This window comes from Cyanistes caeruleus, chromosome 3 (genome assembly GCF_971803275.1).
Source record: "Cyanistes caeruleus chromosome 3, bCyaCae1.hap1.1, whole genome shotgun sequence".
Lineage (NCBI taxonomy): Eukaryota > Metazoa > Chordata > Aves > Passeriformes > Paridae > Cyanistes > Cyanistes caeruleus.
In genome coordinates, this window is record NC_141703.1 from 10,830,859 (window position 1) to 10,847,206 (window position 16,348).

The 16,348-nt window shown below is 36.9% G+C and overlaps 1 protein-coding gene across 26 annotated transcripts in view; it reads left to right on the top strand.

The window, feature by feature from the left end:
• The window catches only part of DMD (dystrophin), a 1,136,032-nt gene that overhangs the window by 960,662 nt on the left and 159,022 nt on the right, over window positions 1–16,348 (top strand). For all 26 annotated transcript variants that reach the window (XM_086879790.1, XM_086879801.1, XM_086879781.1 and 23 more), the window contains one exon: window positions 15,832–15,978. In XM_086879790.1, the coding sequence (XP_086735916.1) occupies window positions 15,832–15,978 (147 nt within the window). The remainder of the gene's footprint in view (window positions 1–15,831; window positions 15,979–16,348) is intronic.

Sequence of the window (16,348 nt, forward strand, 5' to 3'; positions counted from 1 at the left end):
ATAAATTTTCCAGCTTTCCAAAACCCAAAAATTAGTTGCTAAGACAATTAGAGATGATATTTCTAAACAGATTTTGTATTAGTAAAATATTTGTAGTTTAGAGATTGTTCTAAGATGCTATTAAAGGAGGAGATGATCTAATGGCATACTAGAGGACCTCTATGTTTTAAATATACATATGGCAAATAAAACTAGAATTTACAAAATATCAACTCTTCATCAACTGTTTTACTGCTAATATAAACTAAAACAACATTGGAGTATGTAACAGAGTAATAAACTCTGTTTTAAAATAAACCAAAACCATACTGAAATTCACTGGAATGCTTTGACATCTTACAGATGTCCTTGTGATATATAATATTCCTGTGAATTTAAAACTTTGTGGAGATTGCTATGATGAAAGAAATACTTGAAGTTTGTTCAGTTTGCTGTATGGGTCAACTTTCGAGATGTTGTTATGCATCAAAGACACTTCAGCTAACCACATCACTGAATTGGTGACAGCCTGGTATGTTGCTTTTACCTTTTTAAATGCATTTTTATACAAGAGAGAATTTGGTAGGGTTGTTTGGTTGTCGCTGTTGAGGCAAGTTTAATTTGCTAAGCTTTTTCTTAAATATGAAATTGAGTTAAAAACCATGAACTGTTTTGTCATGTAGTTGTACCAGCTGATTTTAGCTCTGTTACGCTTCTTAGTTTGTAGGAGATGAAAGTTACTCAGTTGTGTCCTGTGGTCTCTCAATCTCATTTAAACAGCTCAGGAATCAATATACTTTCTTACACAAAAAGAAATATGTTCAAAAGTGATTATTTAGTGTGTAATAATCTGGTTGTTTTTACTGATACAAATTTAATTTAAAAGTATAATCTGCCATATGTTCTTTCTGTGTAATCAGATAAGATTGCAGAGTTCATTATGGCAATAGCCTAAATCTAAATCCATTTTAATTACCTGAAGCAAACAATAATTCCCTCTGCTGACTTCTTTTACAATAAGTTATATATTTCTTATCTCAAATTTAGATGCTACCACTGTATCTGTAGTTTTTTACAAAATCTAAATTATATAGATTTTATTTCTATATCAAACTACCTGTTTTAAGGAAGAATCCAAAACCTTTTTTTATGTAGGAATAATAAAAAATGATTATGAGTAGGCAGAGAAGTGAAATCTTGGTCTTCTAAAGACTGCTCTTCACCATGCTACCTATTGGGAAACAGTGGCATAATTGTGATACAGAAAAAGTAGCATCACTCTGCTAACAAAGAAGAAACAAAAATGAGTATTCTTTAATTAACTTTCTGAGAAATCACAACTAGTGTAAAAAGGAGCTACTTGTAGAGCATTTTTCTAAAGAGCAAGCACCTGGAAAAAAGCTGTACGAATTTAACCCAGGTTATATCAGAATTGTGTTAACTGCATTAACATAATTATTAATAGAGCATAATAACTATCTTTTTGATTAAAGATGTTTGGGCTAAAGAATACTGATAACTTTTCCCTGACAACTTTTCCCTGACAACTAGTGCAGGAAAATTCTTCAGTTCTAAAAAAGGAAAAAGGGGACCAGTCAAGGTGGAAATCTTTTCTACCTCCAACCCACTTGAGTAGAAAATGCTATTATTAGATCAACACATTTCATTTAGAGCCAAATTTTCCTTGTATGAATTCACCCTGCTGATTTCAGTGGGAGTTCAACATGCATATCTGCAGGCAGAATTTGACTTTTTAAGTATTGGCAATCTCTGATCTTGGTTTCTGATACCCTGCTGAGAGAACTGACTAATACGTGTATAAAGACTTGTCTGTCATTTTATGCCTCTGAAGTTCAGAATTGAGGTCAGACCAGAACATTTTTAAGAGGTTTCTCTTTATCAGTTTATCAGAGGGAAGAATGAGGCTTGAGCTTTCAGAAGGAGAATTAAACATTAATTTATAAGTGCCTAGGTGACATGGTTAAAGCAGGGACTCTGACATTTAGCATGGCTTTTTGTTTCAAGTTTGCCATATAAATGCAGCACACATAGATATTAGTGTGATGGTGAAGTATTAACATTCCAAGACACGACATCAAATCGAAGATGCTCTTGAACTGTTTGGCTCTTTTCAAAAGCCATTTTTTTCTTATGATCTGGAAATGTAAATATTTAGCCAAGAGGGAAAAAAAGTACAATGCAAGTAAACATTTCTTCTTACTATGGAATCATTTTTTTCAGGCTTTCCTGAGTGTGTCACAGGGAGCTGTGTGGCTAAAGGGAGCAAAATTATATCTAAAGAGTATTTATAACATAGCTCTGATCTTCTATATATAGTCTGCTACTGAAACATACCTATGTAAAGAAAAAAGGATGTACCAGAAATTATTATATAAGCAGATACAAAGACATTCACTGAGACTGGAGAGGAGGGAAGAAATGAATTTTAATGTTGTTTGTTTCTGTGATGAGGCAATTTTTTTTCCATGAAAAAATATCTGTCAGTACTGTGTTTCTAATGAAATCTTTTCTTAAAACATTGACAAAATAAATTCTTGGGAACTATCAAGTGTGCAGATTCTGTAATGATATTGTTTCTATGACATGGGCAAATCAATGAGCAAAGTAAAATCAATTTATCAAGCTCCTGTGCTGGTACCCAGTAATTGTCTAGGGTCTGTTTGATGTAGAGAGTGCAATGAATGTTAGATTGCCTGGAATGTTTATCAGGGACTCAATGAGTTACACATTTCTCATTTTCATCTTTATAAATTTAAGGCCTAATAGAGTTTTATTTTCTTTGCCCAAGGTTAACCCATAATAAAACTTTATAATTGCTACTTAGCACTTTTATAGTGTTTCTCATGTTCCACATAGTATGAGTTAATTTTCTCAGCCTCTTTCTGAGACTGCCACAGAAGTATTATCCCCCATTTACAAATGGGGTAATTGAATCAGTGAAAGTAATTTGTCAAGACAGCAATGCCACTCAAATTATTCTTATTCTCTTTATATTTTACCTGAAAATTGTTTTATTTTAGTTAGGTTCAATTGCTCATTGAATTAAAAATGATAGTTTTCATCAGTCACAGCAGGAGCCACTGTTGTCCATTTCCCAGAGCCACAGCCTTCTCCTCCTAAAGACGTGGCAGGGCAACCACCCAGAAGGATTTCAGCCTGAATGCCTGGAAAGGTGAGCACTGCTCACAACAGCTGTCCATCCTGTGTCTGGTGCTGTTATAGAAACCTGAGACATGTTTAGTTGAAATTTTAAGTTTTATTTAACTGTCTCCTTTTCAGCATTTAATTTTAATATTTTAATATTTTTTCTTCCTACATTACCTTGAAAAGTAAGTCACTGTCACTTGTGGTTGCTAAAACCTACTGTTAGAACTGAATTCCTTCTCTGGCACTGTTGAAAGGTGTTCTTGTTAGATGTAAGAAGTCTAGGAATTTCCACCTTGAGTAGGCCCATGGGAAACTCACGTGGTTTAAGGAGTGCAAGGTGCTTCACCTGGGTCAGGTCAGCTCCTGGTATCCATCCAGGCTGGGGGATGAACAGATTGAGAGCAGCCCTGCTGAAAAGGATTTGGGGTGGTTGGTGGGTGAGAGGCTGGACATGAGCTGGCCACAGGCACTCACAGCCCAGAAAAACAAAACAAACATGTCCTGGGCTCATCCAAAGCCCCCAGGGCAGAGGTGAGGAAGGGACTCAGCCCCTCTGCTCTGCTCTGCTGAGACCCCACCTGCAGGGCTGCACCCAGCTCTGGGGTCCCAGCACAGGAAGGACCTGGAGCTGCTGGAGTGAATCCAGAGGCCCCCAAGATGAGTAGAGGGATAGAGCACCCCTCTAATCACCACCCTTAGCACAGAGGAAAGGCTGAGAGACTTGGGATTGCTCAGCCTGGAGAAGAGAAGGCTTCAGGGTAACCTAATTGTGGCCCTTGAAAGATGGACAGAGACTATTTACAAGAGCATGTAGTGACAGGCCAAGGGATAATGGCTTCAAAGTGGCCAAAAGTAGGAGAGTCAGTGAAGTAGTGCATTTGCCTTTAAAATGCTGTGCTGCTTTGCAGCACAGTAGAGATTTGCTTTGTTGCAACTATTTTCTGAGGACAAGGAGTCACTATAACCTGAAAGAGCTTTTGGTAATAAACACAAGTTATTATTCAACATTTTCTGTTTGCATATCTAACATACATTGTTTACAAATTAACTAACAGCAATAAATTGTGTTATTAATTATTTTAAAACAATTTGAATGAGTCTACAAGCTAAGCATATATACTTTGCAAGTGTTTTTAGCTTTAATAATGTTCACTAAAACCATACTAAAGGGAAACTTTCCTTTGCAAAATTTCCTTTATGTTTTCTGTGATCTTGGTTAGACTTTCAGATCACACTTTGAAATCCTTCTAGTTACTTACAGTTCCTAGGTGCTTCATCTCTTCTTGGTTTCAAAGTAACTGAATAACTGACTTTGATTATATGGAAAAATTGGTGTGGAGCTGTTCATAACACTTCAGCAGTCATGGGCTCTGCCATGACATGGGTAGAGCTGTTCTTGGAAGTGAATTACAATCTAAATTTTCTTATTTACTTTTCCCTCTCCATGGAGGAGAACACAATTTCAGAATAAATGGCAAGGTGGTAGCATAGCTTGTATTTATTCAGGAATCATAAAGTTATATATCAGTTGTTGATTTAAAATAAATAAATAGATCAAAAAACCTAGTGATCTGTGTTTCAGGATAAGTACACCTACTTATTGGTGTGCTTCTGTTCATTAAATTAGACACCTATATAACATCGTTACAAATTATAGCTTTTTACCTTGAGAGTTCAGAAAAGAAGCAAATGAATACCTGACATTAGTTCATTTTTCATTTCATCTATTCAAATTTGAATAACCTTATTTTTAAAGAAATACTGAGTTAGTCTTCCAAATTGCAGGAAATAACTTTTGAAAAATGTAATGTTTTACTGATATAGAAATACAGAATTCAGAATGGGAGAGAACTTAAAGGGAATTTGATTTTCCTTCTCCCTGGATGTTTTTTGTTTGAACTATTTTTATCCCAGGAGAGGATTTATATTCTACTGTAGTGCACTCTTGCTTGGTCATTTCTGAGTTTATAAAAATATATAGGATGGAAAATTAAATCAGCTGAAATCCATTTTGTCTCAACACTGTCTGTCCCCAGGAGCACTACAATCAAATAAAAATACAGGGTGAGTTTAAAAGCAAGCTAAGTGTAGCATATTGAGCTAGTGGCTGACAAACCCAGGTTTCAATGAAATTTGAATCAGAGTACACTAAACCCCTCAAAGAAGAAACTAACTCATTTTGAATGAAAAAGATGGAGACTGTTAAACTGTCCTGGGACAGTTCAACCTTGTATGGTTTTAAATATAAAATGAGAAGAGATTCTCTGGCCCATGAATACTTCTCCATTTGGACACTAAGTGAGCTGAGGGGGAGAATCCTCAGTGCTGGGAACCCACTGTGGCTGTAGGGCAACAGCTCACCTTACTGTGCACATGGATGCTGCTCTGATTTAGCTGCAGCTGCTGCTTGTGCAAAACCTTCCCACAACAGAAATTATCTGATGCAGGAGAACTCTTCTCCCTAAGTCATCTCACATTTTCTTCACAGTGCCAGACGTTCTTCTTCAGTTTTTGGTCTCTTTAAAGGTTGTGAGAATTGAAGTTTAATATAAGATGGTGCTAGCAGGAGACTCTTCTATTTGAGGGAATTCTTCACAAAAATGTCAGGCTGGCATGAGGCCACAGCCCTGTAGAAGTGCTGCTCACTTCTACAGAGCAGGGAAACAGACTTTCTCTGTAGGCACAGTTGGCCTTTTCTTGAAAAGACTTCCTACCAAGTGTGAGAAACAGCCATGATGGAACATGCAAGGGCATGGATCATGCTCATAATTCTGGACATACCTGAATCCTAATGGGATGCAGTCAGGAGTGCAGAATAAGTTGGCAAGTATTACTAAGAGGCCATTATCAATTGTCTTCAAGAATCATGGCAATTGGGAAAAATTCTTACATCCTGGAAGAGAGCCAAGTGTTGCTCTCACCTTCAAGTAGGACAGAAGGAAGGACACAAGGACTTACTGGTTATTCAGCCTCACCCAAATCCCTGCGAATGTGATGGAACAGCTAATCTTTTAAACCATGAAAGACTAGAAAGTTGCAGTGGAGGCAAGTCATATGTGAGCTATCACAGTGGCTGATCCTGAGTCGATATAACATCTGCAACAATGAAATGGTCCCTGGGACAGAGCTCACCTTCAGTGACTTCACACTTGATACAAAAGTGGGAAGAACAGCCTCCACACCAGATGGTTGTGCTGTCATTCACATGGACCAGGGCAGCGTGGAGAATTACACTGAGGGGGATCTCATGAAGTTCAACAAGAAATGCCAAGTTCTGTGTCCTGGGAGGAAGACCTCAGGTAACAGTACACACTCAAGACCAATTGGGCAGAAAGCAACTCTGAAGAGAAGAGCCTTGGGGTCGTGGTAGACAAACAGATAATGGGAACACACTGTTAAAATCCACTTACTACAATTACTAGGGAGATGCCTCTGCCTGAACTAAAGTGCAAACGAGACCATATGCCGAAGCCAATAGCATGGATTTTATTTAACAGCAAAATGTGAGGTAGAGAGATAGAAAGAAACAGAAAAGGATTGAGGGGGGATGAGGGAGAGGAGAAAAAGAGTGGGAGAAATAGATCAGATGGAATGATAGTCATCACCCATGCATCCAGCAGTATCCTGGATTGATCCTCTTCACCCTGGGCTTCTCGGTGGTGGCAGTCCCAAGGTCACTCAAAACTTCTCAGCACTTAAACATTTTACCAAAAAAAAAGGAATCTATGCTCATTGTCTACACAAGTGTCTTATTCTGTTGCTTAAATTATTCCCTCACTTCCAATGCTAATTAGTCCCAGGCTTGTTCCTTCTCTTTGAGTCACAGCCTCCTGTCTTGAGCCAGCAGGCTACGGTCTCCCTGCACTGGACCCAGCCACAGCTGGCCACCAGCACAGCTGCTGAGCTGGCCTTCCCACAGACTCCTGCTCCCCAGCTTCATTTACCTTTCCTTAGACCTGAGATGATTGGACAATAGTACCACCATTATCTTATCTCGAGTTCCTGTCAGGTGGATTAACTCACAGTCCAAATTTCAGGAATCCAGAAGGCATATTTGGGATGGGATGGGCTTTGGTGGTCACAGATGAGCAGTTGCTTCTTTGCATGGTTTGCTGCAGTGACAAAGTCCTTCAGTGATCTTAACAGCATTTGAATAAATTGTGATCTTTAAGTCTCTCACACACACCTTCATGGCAAAGAAGGCTGACAGCACCCCGAGGTGCATTAGGCAGAACATGGCCAGCAGGTTGAGGGGGGTGATCCCTCCTCTCTGCTCAGCCTTGGTCACATCTGGAGGGCTGGGACCAGCTTTGGGCTCCGGGCTATGAGAGAGGTATGGACTTCACTGGAACAGGTCCTGTGCAGGGCCACAAAAATGGTCACAGGATTGAAGCATCTTTCCAGTGAGGAGGGGCTGGGAGAACTGGGACAGCTCAGCCTTGAGACTCAAGGCAGCTCAATGTCTTATCAATGTGTATCAATTCCTGATGAGGGGAATGAAGAGAAAGCTGGACTCTTCTTAGTACTGTCCACTGACAGAAGAGACAATGGGCACAAACTAAAACCCATCAAGTTCCACCTGAATATGAGAAGAAACACCTGTGGCTGTTCAAACACTGGCACAGGCTGCCCAGAGAAGTGGTGGAGTCTTGACCATTGGAGATATTTAAAACCTGACTGGACATGGTCCTGGGCAGCTGGCCCTGCTCTGAGCAAAGGGGCTGGGCTAGATGATCTCAGGAGCTGCCTTCAGCTTCAGCCAGTCTTTAATGACAGTTTAGAGTTTTGTGAGAATGAAAAAAAATTTTAGTGCATGCCTTTGCAATGATTTCTGTAGACATACAAAATAATTTAGAAACCATTATGCATTTAAACACTAACAACAGCAAGGAATTTGTGTTCTTGCCTTCAGTTTTTGTACATGTCCGAGCTTGCATGGTCCTTGAAAAGTTTATTAAGAAGTGCAAAACATTTAATTCCTAAATACAGTTGCTGCAATGTTTAGTCTTGTATAAAGACAAGATATGAACTGCTTAAATAGTAAATGCCATTGCTAGAGAACTAGAATTGATTTTCAAATTATTCTATTTTTTTGTTCCTTTATAAAAAGCTAAGAAAAATGTTTTAAATTCCTCATGTGTAGGCTTGAAAAAATGAACATTTGTAGAAGAGGATACAATCTACTGAGGTCTTTACTGTCTCTGGGGGAAACTAACTTCAGGATCAATTTTAATTTCCAATGTTGTGCTCTAAGCATAAACATAGTGTTCAAATCAGAGGCTGGTTGCTATAATTGCCAGTCCATAAAATTTGAGAAATAAAAATCTAGAGATTATGCCAAATTGCCTTTAACATCTTATACAGGCATTGTGCCAGTTCCATCCATAACCAAATAGAGACTCATTTCCAGAAGCTGGCACTGAACATTTAAATCATTTGATGGATTGGTGAAATGAATTTTAAAGTCTCTTTCCACTCCTGTTTGCAGCAAGAGAAGGGTACTGTGCACTGTGAGATTCATGGTCATATCCACCCATGAGTATGGGAAACACTAATGAGTCTTGATTTTTACCAGTGTGTTCAGGGTGACTCAGGACAATATAGCTGGGAAAAAATATCACACAATAGTAGTGGAGTAATTGTCCATACGTGGTCTCACATAGATTTTTTTTTAAACCTGTTTACAAGTCCAAGTGTTTGAAGGACAGAATAACACACAAAATGGGTCCTCTCCCAAGATATTTTTCATGCCAGAAATGTTGCAGGTAAGTAGGAGCCAATAGGAAAACTGACTATTTTAAATCATAATTGAAAAGCTTAATAGCTTGTTTTAAGTTTCTTATTCAACAATTTAATGCCAATTGGAAATAAATAATTATTAGATATTGTGTGTTTATTGAATAGAATTTTTAAGACAAATATAGCTTAACTCAATCTCAGTACTAGTGAGGTGTGCATAAGGATATATGACCTTGTATGTGCATGCTGTTATTTTCCTTTGTCAGTGTGGTGAATGCTAAGCAGCAATGATTTCATACTCTTAATGCAGCTGCATAAATGCTATTTGCTCTGAAAAGGCACTGCTGTGGACTACATCTAAACATATATGGTGGGTGTTTGGTCAACAGGAATCAGGACAGCAAATGGAAAAAAGCATTTTTAATGATCTATTGGCAATTTTTCAATAGTCACAAAAACAGTCCTCATTTTAGTTTTCTCCTGTGCACTAGGAATACTTAATGTTCTGGGAATATATTTCCTCTTCAGGGTGTATTTTCCAAATGGCTTAATGGGCTTTAGTCACCCTATTCCATTAACACCAGTGAGCTGGAAGTTACAGGCACTTGATTCAATTTTGGTTGGATTCTTGAACTCTCTGTTTGACTTGTCAGCCAGCAGTTGTACGTGTGGCTGAGGGAAAAGGGGGTTAAAAAATGGAAAATGTGTGTTGTAGTGTCATTGTTCCTTTCTGAACTTTATCATGAATTTGGGAACAAGAACTATTAAGCTAGAAAATCATATAATATTGATTATATATTATAAATATATACTATATTATATATATATATGTATGTCTATATATAAATATGTACAAAAATGTAGTATAAAATACATCATACTGATATTGAGATAAGCTTGTTTTCTTTTTTTTGCTCTTCTGCTTGAATGACTAGTGAATTTTCTTTCCATTTTTATGGAGCCAATTTATGAATCTTAAAAGAAAAAGCAAACCTTTTCATGGCATTAACAAAAGCCCTCCCCTTTTGGTGAATCTTTAAATAAAAAGACCCAGGGTTTTTTTTTTTCTCTCTTCTGAACATTGGGCAGCCTTCCAAAGAAAACGAAGTCTGTGTTAGAGTGCCTTAAATAAAAGATAGGGTAAAACCACCCATATGGTACGTGAAATGTGGAAGAAAAGACATCTGAAAAAAACCCTAAGCATCAAATTTTCATTAATAGAGTTGGTATTCTGGAAAGAGGTGAGGGCTATCTGATGGTTTTACTACCTTGGAATAGGTTACACAAAGCACAAAGAATTTAATGGAAAATATGCAGAAAATGACTTGCAAATAATTTTGGGAGGCTTATCCTGCATCTTCTAAAATATGTTAGAAACAGATCTGTAATTACAGACAGTAGCCTAAAATCCTTTTGGAATTGTAGTTCCAGCACTAAATAGAACGTACATAAGAAATTCCAAGAGAATAACCGGTAGGGAAAAGATTTGGCTTGGTACTGAGCACTGCAAGTTCAAAACATTGCTATCATAATAGGGATCATTATGAACTAAAGGTCAGCATCTCTGCAGGGACAAAAATAACCCAAAAAATCCACTACAGCAGTGTTCAGTTTTCAGAAAGAAGGCTGCACACAAATGAGGAAGCCTGACGAAAAGGAACCAAAAGGACAAAGTGTGTGAAGGCAGCACAGAGGCATTGCATCCTGAGAACCAATCCATAGCATCCAAATGGATTCTTTACCTGGAAAGATGGGATGGCTAAAGAAAATAATAATGAAACCTATTTGGAGCAAAAATACAAAGAACAAGTTGTCTTGATTAAGATCATTAAATCACCAGAACCAGATGTCTGTTTGGTCAAGTGTTCTAATGGAAGTGCAAAATAGCTGTGTTTATTAACAGCATTTTCTCATTTAAAATCAGGGGGGTTTTAATGAGGAGTGGTGAGGGACAACTATGGTGATAAATTTTAAATAGTTCATGTAGTCAGGGCTGTGGACCAGGAGAGGAGGAAATCTGGGAAAGGATATTCTGTAGAAGAGATAACAGTTTTGTAAAAGTATTTGTGCATTACATCTCCAACTGTGCCTTTAACGAAACATGAGCATTATGTTTAAGGGTCTATAGGCCATTTGCCTTTCCCCAGGGATTTTAAGGATGTCTTCCAGTAAAGAAACTAACTTCCAGTGAGACAATAGGAAAAGTCTTGTGTTGGATAAATAACCAATTATCTGGTAATTTCCTGTAAACTACGGAAAACTAAAAACACAGGTCAGTTTTCCCAAAGAGGAAGATGATGTGCTCCAGAAGGTCTGCTCTGTCCAGCATGTACATAAATGAACTGGGAAGGAAAATTTTTAATGGAGTGGCACATCTTAATGATACAAAGTAAGGTGAGGACAGATTGCAAACATCTATGGAAAGCCTTCACAGTACTGACTGGTGGCAAACTGATGGCAGATGAAATCAAATGCTGATAAATCTCAAGCAAAATGTAGAAAAAGCTATCCCAACTTTCTGTGTGCAGTAATGACCTCTTTAGGCCTTTCAAACATTCCTTTAGCACCCATGAAAGAGGTCTTGGAATCATAACAGAAGTCTCTGAAAACTTCACATCAATACTTAGGATTGTTCAGAAAGTCAGATGAAATGTGAGGAATTACTGAAAAAGCAGAAAATATCATGGTCTCACAGTGTAAGTATCTGTTGTACCTATAACATGTATATGGTAGGAAGTGTTTGGAATCCCAAATCTAAAAACAGTTATAACAGACTGGGTAAAAGGTATCCAAGGACAGAATAAATGGTGTTGGAGTGGGGTTTGTCTTTATTTTTCATGTGTCAGGTAGCTGTCTGTATGTGTGTTACTTGCCTAGGCTCCCTTTATAGTCAATTAAAATCTGCTCATTCCTGTTGTTGCAATTCAGAATGTGATTCTTGCCATCCTGTAGTAAAACCTTACATTATGTTCAACTCCTGGGTCTGATAAGCTGTGAAATATAAAAGAACCATGTAAATATAAAGGCAACTTTCTCAGATGTACATACCTTATGCACACATTTAAACAAATATATCTCAATATTTGCATCTTAAGCATAAAGAAGGAAAAAAAAAGGATGTAGGTCTTGTACAGCCTGACACAGCACAAAGTCCACTAGGAGTGGTTGAGTCTCTTATGAGCTAAGATTTAGGGAGGGTCACAAGTGAGTCTCTAGAAATAGATTTTAAAAAAAATCTCTAACCCAAATGCTAAACTTACCATAGGGTATTTTGGCTCATAAAAGCCTATGTTAGTCCAAAAATCAAGTATGTGATTCCTTGGAAAAGTTTCCATCAAGACGTGTTTGACATTGAAGTACAGCTTCTGGCTCCATGACCTCTGAGACTCAAGTTGCTGAGCTGGAAGAGTACAAGGGACAGGGGAGCTGATGCTTTTCCCTTACTTTCCTCCTTGAGCAATTGTATTGGCTACTTTCAGACAAGGGACTGGGCAAGATGAGCTTTTCATCTGGCTGATTACAGCCAGTGTGTTCCCTAGACTTTCAGTATTTGTCTGGTTAGGATGTCTGTGGGATGTGTCTTCTAGAGTCCTTGCTCATTTTCCAAGGCATTTTGAAATGTTTTCTAGCAAGACTGTACGGATCATTTAAAATCCAATCTACCACCCACAGTATCACAAACCATTGAAATTCTGTCTTGCATAAGGACAGTTATAATGAAGATAATTTGGGGCTGGTTGTCCTATCACTGTTCATACTGTGAACTCATTTGCACTCTGAGCAATTTAATGGGTACCTCTCCTTGTGATGGTAATACACTACTACTCACCATGTATGTTTGTTTTTAAATTACCAGCAATAGAATTTTTTTTTTAAATATAAACCTGTTATCTGTTTAATGCTCTTTATGCAGAAGAAAAAAAAATTTAAAAAATCAACCAGTCTTGTATTATATAAAATTATTATTAGAAATATAAATATTTCTGTAACACATTTCCAGTAAAAACTCTACATTTCTGCTTCTACAGATGCTTAGTTCTAGAATCATATATGCTGACTGATGGACTGGTTGTTTGTGATAAAGTATTGCTTAAAGAAGACTTGCAGTTGCTTACTTCTTAATAACATAAAGTCATATTCCAAATCTTTCTGTGGTTATTTTTCTCTTTTCTGTCTACAGTTTTCTAATTGTAAGCTTACTGGCATTAATTAGATAGCTGTTCATTGACTAGCATACCTTTTTTTGTTCTTGCTGTTTATCATGTTTGGATTTGGCCAGCTAATAAAAACACCAGCAAAAATTCAGACTTAGCAATAATAGAAAGCAGAATATTGAATTTAAAGGCAAAAGCTGTAGTATTTTGTGCACTGGAATATTATTATCACACTGCAAAAATCATTATCCTTGCAGCACAAAAAAATTAATTAGGACATTGATTGAACAGAAGGCAGAAGATGAGTTTTCTTCTCTACTTCATGTCTATTTCATTTCTTTCAGTGTGGGTTGCTTCTGTGTCATAGCCTTTCTGGTCTGTAAAATAACTTACAGTCAAAAAACATGCTGACTAATTATGAAAGTTTTTCTATTTCTATTTCATTTTAATAGATATAAAGGCTGTGTGATTTACCTAATAATTAATGGTGGTATTCAAGGGAGACCAGTACTTTCAAGTCCACAATATAGATGCAAATAATTGGTCTGAAATCAGCTAGTTAAGTTAATATATGTTTAAAAACAAGTTTTTTATAAGGCCTGTGTGCTTTGCTTAAGCAGTGATATTTTTCAGTCAGAGACCTGATCCTAATCCCATACAAATAATAGAAAGTTAACTCAATTTAGTACAAGAACTGCATTGAAGTGCATTGTAGTCTAGAAACTGATCTTTGCATCTATTGATTGGCATTTATTCTCTCAGTGTTTTTTTTATTTTAGATATACATTTATTTTGTGTATTTAATTTTTATTATATATTACCTTTATTATATATTTTCTGTTATATCTAATATATACACATGTATATCTATATTTTATGCAAAGTGGTCATTGATAACACTAGATTAGTGGTGGTCTCTCGCCTTGGAAAGGAAGCAGCATGGGAGGAGCTGAGTTGATCATCCCAAATGTAAGCCACAGAGTCATGACCAGGCACCTTGGGGCTTGAAAACAGCAGATCACAGGGAAAAAAAACAGTAAAACAACCATTTGTAAGTGAAGTGCTCAGATAGAGGTGTATATATTTCTTCAGCCTTTGAGGCCTTTACTTTACAACAACAAATGTCTACTTTTACAACATGTTGTTTGTTCTCTGAACTCAATTGCTAACTAAAAAGTTCAGGGTAAGCACATATATAACTCTCTAGGGTAAAACCAAGCGTGAGCTGTCTTCCTTTTCTTTGTATTTCAGACCTTGCTCAGCACTAAATTGTAAATCAGTTCTCACCAGTAATGTCAGTTCTACTCTAGTGGTATAAAACTGGAGAAATGGGGAAGTCAACTGTTATGTCATGAACTTGATGTATGCATCTTCTCTCACATCATGGCATTTGCATAGTTCTCTGCACTTCATTTACAAAGTACACATCCCTTCTGATGGTGTATTTTAAATATTGATCATTGGAGTCATTCACTGTACAAGTACCACTGAAGTCAGTCTAACTCCTTATGTTGCAGGGTAATTTAACATAATTGATGGAAGTCAAATCAGCTTTTAAAAGACATTTGAGGAACAAATTTTCAATGATGTTTACCTTTAGTGCTCTTCATGGCATTCTAAAGTCTATGAATGCCTTCATATTATTCACTCTTAAAGTTCACAGAGGATGGGCTTTTTTTACCTTTTTGTACCTTATTTTGCATCATGTGTTGATGAAAAGATTACTAGGCAATAATTTCAGGTTATTTGATGATCTAAAATGAAATGCAGACCACAGGGGGTTTATATTAAAAATACTGAGAGAAAGGAGCTATAGAGCAGACTAATATAGCAAGTGAATTATTCTGCCTTTGTGTGCAGACATCATATGGTAGGAAAACATGATCCCGAGGATGACAGAATTTTTCCCTTAGAAACGATTCATTGTTACATTTTGACATATTTTATCACATTAAAAATTCATAAATGTCTCCTTAGAAAAGATAGATATGGAGCAATGGAAGAAGTACATAGAGATTCCTCTGTTTGAGAAACTCAGGGTGCCCTGAATTTATCTGAATGTACCCAGATATATCATGGAGACATCCTCATCAGGTTGTTGATTTTAAAATAAGTTTGTAACTAGCAGATTCTGGTCTTAACATACATCAATGAAATTATTAGCTAAACTGCTTTTATGCATAGTTTTAAGGTTATCTTAAAAGAAACATTTTTTTGTTTTTTCTTTTAACTATGAGTCATGTAAGCCAGTTTGGGATTATTAGGGGTCTGTAAAACTTTCATCATTTTTCCATTTGTTGTATTTGGGAGCAGCTGTTTTCCTCTGTTTTCCTGTGTTAAACTGTACTCATCACTCCCATCCATCCTGACTGAACTCGTTACACACAAGTAAAGGGTGAAACAGGAGACAAGTGTGCTCTGCAGTGCACCTCCCAGTGGGTGAGCTGGTCAGAAATTCAGCTAAACTGGCCAAAGGTGGCTATGAAGGTTCCAAATTCATAGCACCTTCTGAAATGCTGGGCCTTACACTTGAGAACTAAAGTCCATATGAAGTTAAATAAACAGACCTGTAATGGAATCACGACTGTATGCTCTTTCCTTTCAGCTTGCATGTAATATCTTTATGTTACTAATCAGCTGGTAGCAGAGCCAATAGTCTTTGAAGTTAGTGCATTTATATTTATATTTATATTTATATTTATATTTATATTTATATTTATATTTATATTTATATTTATATTTATGTTTATGTTTATGTTTATGTTTATATTTATATTTATGATTCACGCAGGTTTATCGAGCAGAACTCGTTCCCCTTAAGGAAAAGGTGCATCACGTCAATGAGCTCGCTCGCCGCTTCACTCCCGCCAATATTCAACTCTCCCAGTACAATCTCAGCTGTGTGGAAGACCTAAACACAAGGTGGAAGGTGCTACAGGTATATTTCACATTACTTTTTTCTTAATGCTTCATTTAAGTGAATATTTCTGTTTCTCTGTGTGTTGTTCCCTATGGGATAGCATCGAAGGTGTACAAAGCAATGAAAGATAAGAAAGCCCAAGAAAATGTTTTGTTGTTACCATTCATAAATGCATTAGACAGAGGCCCAACCTGATACTGTGGATGGTTTAAAAATGTAAAGGGCAAGCCACATGTTTTGCACATATTTCAAAGATGATACATTCTCTTCCACAGAGCTTGGGAAGCATTGTGAACAATTAACTTGCACTGTAAATTATTGCTTTGATTTGTCAAATCCAGATATTTGGAAAACAAAGTTTTCATCTTCTCTGAAGATACCTGGAGAC